Source organism: Branchiostoma floridae, chromosome 9 (assembly GCF_000003815.2).
Source record: "Branchiostoma floridae strain S238N-H82 chromosome 9, Bfl_VNyyK, whole genome shotgun sequence".
NCBI classification, from domain to species: domain Eukaryota; kingdom Metazoa; phylum Chordata; class Leptocardii; order Amphioxiformes; family Branchiostomatidae; genus Branchiostoma; species Branchiostoma floridae.
Genome location: NC_049987.1, coordinates 9,650,000 through 9,658,331, shown reverse-complemented (window position 1 = coordinate 9,658,331; position 8,332 = coordinate 9,650,000). Strand labels below are relative to the sequence as shown.

Sequence of the window (8,332 nt, the reverse complement as noted above, 5' to 3'; positions counted from 1 at the left end):
CCTGAAAAGTTTTTGTGTGATCACCTGCAATGTTTTTGTCAGTAGACATAGTGGACTTGCACAGACTAATAAGTTCCAGACAAGTGGAGATGGCAACAGTCTGGACACCAAAGTCCTTCACACAGCAACAACAAGCCAGTAGTCCCTGTAGCCAGCTGGGTAGTCTGTCCAGGGTAGGAGCTATCCAAGAGAACAAAGAAATGTTTTATCAAGGACTAGTGTGACTAATAGTAGTAAGCAGAGCTGTCGCCAGGACCTGTCCCTCTGTCCCTGGCCAGAAATTTGCTTGTTGGGACAGAAAATTATGTTTACCCCATTCCTTGCAAAAATCTGAAATCCATCATATGCAACTGTGGTAAATGTGTATGAGATTAATATGACAGATTAATCAAGGAAAATCAGCAACAAGGGCTATGAAACAATGAGTGGGATGGAAAACATTTAAAGACGGAGACAGCACTGGTAGCATGTGAAGGAAGTAGTCCAAGCAACTGTATGATCATGATATGTTATTAATGAAAACTGTTTATCTTATCAGCTCCATCTTTGAACCAGTAAAAGGTAACTCACCTCCTTTTGTGGATGACAGTTGGGGTAGTGTAAAATCTGTTTCCTCACTTGAACAGTATGTAGGGAAAGAAGAGAACTCTAGTAGGAGACAACAGCAGGCAGAGAAGGCCTTCTGTTCCTCTGCATCATACTTCTTTTCCACCAGGTGCACAGGTTCAGGTACATAACAACGTCCACAGGGGTTCCCATGACCAAGTGCCTCTGGGATTTCTGTATCTGTAAGCAGCATCTTCCCATTTGAAGACATGTTAGTTCTCTTCACATGTGTTTCCCAAGACAGTTGTTCCATGTTCTTCTCAATGATGTCTTTACTCTTGATAACTCTACTTGACAGGAACTCTGAGAACAGTTTCAAGAAGTTGAGAAGACACATCTTGACTGGTGACAGCTCCTCTTGGTCTTCTTCAGTTTCTGCATCCCTCAAATTGTCTTCTTGAAAACCATCCCCTTCATTGAAGTTTTTATCTTCCTCTCCTTCCCCTTGTTTCCCATTGTTCCCATTGTATTGCACGAAGTCAGTAAAAGCATCATCGTATTCGTCAGTTGTACATTCAGAGTCTGGGCTCATTGTGGCGTCCTCCATACTTGGTGTGGTTGCCTTACTGTGGTCAGCAGATCCTGACATTGTCCGAGTGTCTGCAGCTGAGCCTGAGAGAGAGTCGCTACTTGGATCCTTCTGTAGTGTCAAGGTAAAAAAATAAAGTGGTCAGACTTAAAAGTATACAGCTCCCAACCTTTGTATACACCTTGAAGTAGACACCATATTTGGTAAATGAAAACATATAACAGATGACTCATATTACAATAGGCATCAAATCTTATCTACAATCATGATTTCAGAACCAGTGTATGTTACAAATATGCAAGCTAGGTCAGTCTTTGATGTTGACAGAAAGGTTGTCGCACGAAATATCACTCAACAATCTAAAATGTCTACTTGTCTAGAAATCTTACGTGCTGTTGGCACATAATCACTGTGGCTGTCTATTCCAAATCCGTTAGCAGTGCTTGCCCACTGGCTGAAGAACTGTTTGACTGTAGAAACTTGGTAGAAATGACTATAGACTCTACTGTACTCATTTACTGTACTCAACATACCAATATCATCTGGTCAGTATTTACTCGGTCCAAAATCCAGTCCACTAATTTTTTTCAGTCCAAGAAGTAAGACCAGTTTTGCACCTGTACAACTAATGGTTGACCCACCTTAGGGGACGGCAGTGTACTGGAGGTTGGTGACTCGGACCCCAGGGAGGGCAGGACTTTGCTGAGCAGTTTGGAGCAGAGATGGAGGGAGGCAGACAGCTCCGACAGGGCCAACCTGTCAGCCTGCTGGGTCAGGGCCGTGATGATGTCATCAAGTAAGGCTGGCAGGTGCACCGTCTGGATTTCCAGGTACGTTTCCTGAAAAAAAGAAAAAACATAGTTTATGTTAACTTAGTTCTTTAGTTTCCAACAGACAACGACTATACTCCTTGCAGAGTAGAGCAAATATCATCACTACAGATATAATAATAATAACATAAATTTGCATCATTTTATTGCCATAACCACTTGTGTAAGTGCTGACAAGATTTTAGAAATTGTTTTTCTCTCTTAAACACACACACACACACATGTCTACTCATCTATTCACTCAATCAATCAAGCACTCCAATATTCACATATATATCATATATCAATCATTTTTGTTTGACGCATCTTTTTCAATTGTAATCTGAATTAATTTTCTTCTCTAGCATACTTTATAATTGAATCAAACGACCCACATAAATGAACATAAAGAAAACATGTTTCATGTACCAGTGACAGGATATCCAGAAGGACCTCCAACAGCCTGGCCAGCCAGGAGCATGTCCTCCCCCCCTCCACCCTCCCCTCAGCAGTCTTCACACAGCACTCCCCAAACAGGTGCCCGATGTAGCCCCACAGGTATGCAGGCTCAAACGCACTGAACAGCAGGTTGGCCGTCTTGATCAGCTCGATGTTGGCCTTGGTGTTCTTGGCTAGTTTGGTAGAAGTTGAAGGTGTTTTCTTGCTATTGCTGTCATCATTGGTATCTTGGCTGCGTCACAAAAAATGGTAACAGTGTTTCAAAAATAGAATTAAGGATTCATAGAAAATACTTAAAAATTAAAATTCAACTTAAGGAATGTTTCAGTAGGATAGAATCTCATCACTAAGACTATTGAACAGTATATTTCAAAGTGTGAGAAAACATTACCTTGAAAGAATTTTTTTTCGAAACTAAAGACAAGTAAATATTTCCCATAAACATTTTGGGAATAATAGTACTGTACTAGTTTTGCTGATACCTTGGCACTGTTTCCTCGTATCTCTCAACGATCCCCTCAAACACATCCATGAGGACGTCCGTCACGATCTGAGGGCCGATCTCAGGCTTGTCCATCAGGCTGATGAGGATCCTCAGGGGGCGCAACATGTCAGATCTCTCCTCCCCTTTGCTGCAGGAGGGAAAATGAGTCAGACATCTTTTTTTTTTAATATTCATCTCTTGACTTTGACGCAGCAGTTGGTAGCACTGCAGTCTTTGCAATGCAAAATATCTACATTGTAATATCTAAAAAAATGTAGGAAGCTGATGAAAAGCAGACATTGGTCTCAAGATTGTTGTCTTTTTTTTTAAATACTTGTTATTGTTCATACAAAGAAATTGTATACATCACACTTATTTTGAGCACCTATCATGCAAGTTTTTGACCTAAAGCTATATGATAGTAAGCTTGCCATAACCTACAGATATGTGATAGTGTCAAAATCCTATAGAATACAGACCTTGATGTTGAAGTGTACTGCTTCTGCAACACTGTCTTGACACTTTCCACTAAGGGCTCTTTAGAGTAGGTAAGGAAGTACTGACTCGGGTTCTCACACTTGAGTGTCCTGCTTCCCATGTGTATAGAATTGTCTGTACCTACAAGAAAGGGAAAAAAACAACTCAATGACATATGAAATGGTTATATGTCAAAAATATCAGGACTGATAGCCTAGGTGTTTTTCAATACAAGAGCTAGTGTATAATTCAATATAAGATTGGTCCTTGAAAAGAATATACTGATAAAGAGAATATAAGAACTTCAAGACAGAAATTTACAATGAACAAAATATACAAGTCATTAGAATTTTTACTTTTGCAAGAATTTGAACATATTTCACATCACATGTTGCAAAAGTTTAAGCTGTGAAAGGCAAAACATATTACCCAGAAGCCACGAGTATAGCCTCCTGTTGAGTGACATGTCTCTCCTGAGCATGACTCCGAGGGCCTGGGCCAGCACCGTCACCATGTCCTGTCTGGTGATGGGAGAGTTGTGGAAGGGGAAACACAGCAGCAGCAGGTCTAACAAGCACCTCTGTACCAGCACACTGTAGTCCTGGACAGCTGCGCATAAGGACTGCACCTGGAACATGGGAAATAAGTGCTACATCACAATGCAAACACTTTTGTACCGGCACACTGTAGTCCTGGACAGCTGCGCATAAGGACTGCACCTGGAACATGTCACATAACCATGGTATTATTACAAACACCTCTGTACCAGCACACTGTAGTCCTGGACAGCTGCGCATAAGGACTGCACCTGGAACATGTCACATAACCATGGTATTATTACAAACACCTCTGTACCAGCACACTGTAGTCCTGGACAGCTGCGCATAAGGAATGCACCTGGGACATGGGAAATAACCATGATATTACTACAAACACCTCTGTACCAGCACACTGTAGTCCTGGACAGCTGCACATAAGGACTGCACCTGGAACATGTCACATAACCATGGTATTATTACATACATCTCTGTACCAGCATACTGTAGTCCTGGACAGCTGCACATAAGGACTGCACCTGGAACATGGGAAATAAGTGCTACATCAAAATACATACATCTCTGTACCAGCACACTGTAGTCCAGGACAGCTGCACATAAGGACTGCACCTGGAACATGGGAAATAAGTGCTACATCAAAATACATACATCTCTGTACCAGCACACTGTAGTCCAGGACAGCTGCACATAAGGACTGCACCTGGAACATGGGAAATAAGTGCTACATCAAAATACATACATCTCTGTACCAGCACACTGTAGTCCTGGACAGCTGCGCATAAGGACTGCACCTGGAACATGGGAAATAACCACTACATCATAGGGAGACAGTTTCAAACTGTCATCACTGCTATATCAGTATTAACACCTCAGTCAGTAGTCCTAGCAGTGATAGCTACAAATACACATACATTTATAAAACTAAATATGTAGCTCGACATGCACATTTTTCATTTTGCCTTTCATTCTGTTTACAAATGAAAATCTGTTGCATATTGTGAACATTGAATTGATAAAATACTACCAGTGAGTACGTCAATTGGTAAAAGACTTGAAATCAGTGGCATTTGTTTATAAGAAAAAAGTTCACTACCCCAATAGGCAGACAACACATACCAGTAAATTAATGTCAGAGCCGAGTACATAGAGCTGGTCCTCTATAGACTGTGTCCTGTTGACATGGGACAGGAGAAAGGTGATGGCAGGCAGCCTGACACTGCTGCTGGTCAGCACACACTCCCACAGCCCCTCATGGAACACAGTCTTCCCCACAGCCAGGCTGAACTGCTCCAGCAGGTGGTTGGTCCTGTCGTAAGGGGTGGGTATACATTGTTTTATTTCACATAAGCAAACTGGAAGCTGCAGCCTTCCTGAATTGACTGAGATTTGTTACATTTGGCATCAAAAAACAAATGAATATACAAATGCAGGTTATATTGCAAACGAAGGGCGACTAAAAAAAGACAACCAGAAGGCCAGCAAAAGACCTAGAAAATTCAGGTCCAGGTCCGGTTCAGGTTCAGAGGATCAGGTCCAGGTTCAGGTCCAGGTCCGGACCTGAATCTGGACCTGATTCATTATGGGAAAACAAAAATGTGAATGGACGATACTCAAAACAATGGTTCATTTTGCTACAAAGAAATCTGTTTTGTGTAAGATTCGACTCCCATTGGCTTTTTAAAATCCTACAAGGCCTAAGGCTAACTGCCTCTGTACGATTGACTGTAAAAGTTGGTACATTTGACTATAGACTCTACTCTACTTTGCTCTTTTTGTTTACCTCAACCAGTAAGCCCCGGAAACGTGCAAATGCCTGATCATATAATCTGTTCATTTTCCAATTGGTCCAACATCCGGTCCACCGATTTTTTTCAGGTCCAGTTTTTCTGGACTGGTCCAATGAGAAAAACACCCCTACCTATCGTAGTGCTCTGAGCCCTCCTCTAGCCCGGGAAGCAGGCCCTGCAGCAGGCCCACCAGGCCGGGCCACAGTGCGGTGCCCAGGGGGAGGTAGTGCTGCTCGTAGATGTTGAGCAGCGCTGGTCGCACTGACATGGCGGCATTTGCCAGGAGAGGAAACAAACCTGGAAAAGAGGGATTACATTTAGAGCAAAAGGTATATAGTACTTAGGTATATAGTGCCCACAACCATGACAATGATCATTATGGCAGGTACACAAGGTAGCCCAGATGCAAGAATGATCCGCTTGCATCGGGAAGGACCCTTTACTCTTTTTGTTAAGTGTGCGTTCTTTAACATGCTTGAGGAGTGTCTCTCCTTAATCATTCAATATAAAACTATTCTGTAATCAATACTTTAATCCAGCAAAGCAGAGAGAGAGTTATCCAGTAATCGATACAACATTCTGGAGCTTCTATCAATTTGACATTACAAACCTAGACTTTTAAATATTTCTACAGTATCATAATCAAAAAATGACATTTACTTAAAGATTTACCCTTCCAGTGAACAACATGTGCACTGATTGGATGTTACCTGCACTGTAAATGAAGAGGTCCTGTTTCAGCCTCTGGTGGCCACTGATAGTGAAGATGATGTCATATGTCTCCAGCGCCTTGAGGTGGACTCCACTGGGCAGGGCTGGGTGCATACACTGGGACAGACGCTTGGCAATCATCAATCGTTTGGGGACCACGTGGTATTTGTTATTTGCTTGCAGCACCTGGAAAAAAACAGCAGATGTATAAAGGATGATATCATAACAATTTTTTATATGGGTGGCTGCAAACTATCAAGTAAGGCTATATCATTACTCATGTTCTGCTACATATTGAGCCCAATTTATGATCAACTTAACAGTCAGCCACTAATGAAAGACATTCTTCTTCTTTGAGTTTTGGTGGCCACCATTATCTCGCTGATGTTTCTGCAACACTTATCAGTAGTGCTGGTACAAAAGGTTGTCTGTTGTAGCTTCAGGTAATGGTAGGTAATAAAGAATACTATCTGAAAAGTCTGGATATTTACAAAAATATTGTCTATGAGTAACTTTTGTATCATGATTGTGTATAAGTTAGTATCTGACCTTCATCAACTTAACATCATTTTCTTGATAATGATAAATCGTATACGTCCTTGACCTTGTTGAGTTTCCCCAGTGCTGAGATGAGATCCGCCCACTCTGTTGACACCTCAAAGCTCTTAAGAGCCTTCTCGACCGCAGCGACGTACGCTCGGTACTTGGAGTCAGCCAGCAGCTCCATCTCCTCTGTGCTGAACATGCTCATTCTGACAAAAGGAACTAAAAGTTAACTAGCGTAAAATAATAATTGTGATCACAGTATTCACAATAGACCGCCATTAGCTGTCTGACAGTGTCACAGTCGCAATAAATATAGAATACAAAATGGTGTATTCTGTATCACGGTGCTGAGGTACCAGCCCGACCGTGGGCAGGATTGACATAAACAAATTCATATAACAGTGTCATTCAACATCTGTATTGACTAAATTACTTAGAGTGGATGGATGGCACACAACTGTATAATTGTGACTGTAATGTTACGTTACTGGTATTCTCACTAGGGTCACATGTGTATCAAAACAGGTTCATTAAAATTAAGGTCAATTCTCATCAATTGTATCGCATACCTCAACATTCTGCTGCAGGGGACACACACGTCCGTGGCAATGAATGGCAGACATTAGAGGAATAATTTAGAGTAAAATAGTTCATATCATGAGGCTGAGTAAAGACTACAGATATATATGTACTGGAAGGGATCAAATGATCCTCACACAGTACTAAGTTATGTGTTTCACTGGCATGCATTATAGGCTGTGTGCCAGCTGCCTGGCCTAGAGGGCTTTACTGGCTTAAATAGTATCATGTGTACCATGCCAGCTGGAAGTACGGTACTTTCCATTCCCTACATTTTCAGAGGATAACCCTAACATAATTAACGTTGGTAACGTTAATCAAAATATGGATGATCAATTATATTAGTCGTCAATCACAAGAGCAGAATACAATGTATAAAATTCGTGTTGAGAGATCTCCAATAGCAAGAACATAAAAGGAAAGAAAGATTTCCCTGGTTACATTGTCGGCTTTACGAAGTGCAACAAACAACACCATTTGCGTACCTAGCAGTAAATAACAATCACCTGTCAGTTCCGGGTTCTCACGTCCAAAACAACAAAACTTCAAGACCAAGTTTCGAACAATGTCAGTTGACCAGCATTGAAAACTACTGTCTCCAAAGACCCTATATTCTCATCTTGCTGTCCCATGCTTTATAAAGTCTCACAGTCTTTTTAGAACCGTCCTAAATAAACTTTATATGACTCATTTTCAGGTGAGAATCGCCATCTTGAACACGTTACTATATCCGGAGATTCCGTCCACTTCCGTCTGCGAATAACCGGCTATGGATACGTACACAAACG

At 41.5% G+C, this 8,332-nt stretch overlaps 1 protein-coding gene across 3 annotated transcripts in view; it reads right to left on the bottom strand.

Annotated features, from left to right (window-relative positions):
• Positions 1–8,268, bottom strand: part of LOC118422832 (protein dopey-1-like) — a 24,644-nt gene extending 16,376 nt beyond the window's left edge. For 2 of the 3 annotated variants that reach the window (XM_035830611.1, XM_035830613.1), the window contains exons 1-13: positions 8,051–8,268; positions 7,535–7,546; positions 7,024–7,171; positions 6,419–6,605; positions 5,840–6,005; positions 5,038–5,227; positions 3,794–3,992; positions 3,367–3,505; positions 2,886–3,035; positions 2,374–2,635; positions 1,777–1,974; positions 571–1,246; positions 25–180 (exon numbers count right to left, since the gene is read on the bottom strand). In XM_035830611.1, the coding sequence (XP_035686504.1) occupies positions 25–180; positions 571–1,246; positions 1,777–1,974; positions 2,374–2,635; positions 2,886–3,035; positions 3,367–3,505; positions 3,794–3,992; positions 5,038–5,227; positions 5,840–6,005; positions 6,419–6,605; positions 7,024–7,171; positions 7,535–7,542 (2,479 nt within the window). In that variant the 5' untranslated portion in view covers positions 7,543–7,546; positions 8,051–8,268. The remainder of the gene's footprint in view (positions 1–24; positions 181–570; positions 1,247–1,776; positions 1,975–2,373; positions 2,636–2,885; positions 3,036–3,366; positions 3,506–3,793; positions 3,993–5,037; positions 5,228–5,839; positions 6,006–6,418; positions 6,606–7,023; positions 7,172–7,534; positions 7,547–8,050) is intronic. The other variant, XM_035830612.1, reaches the window with a different exon arrangement.
• Positions 8,269–8,332: the final 64 nt, after the last annotated feature.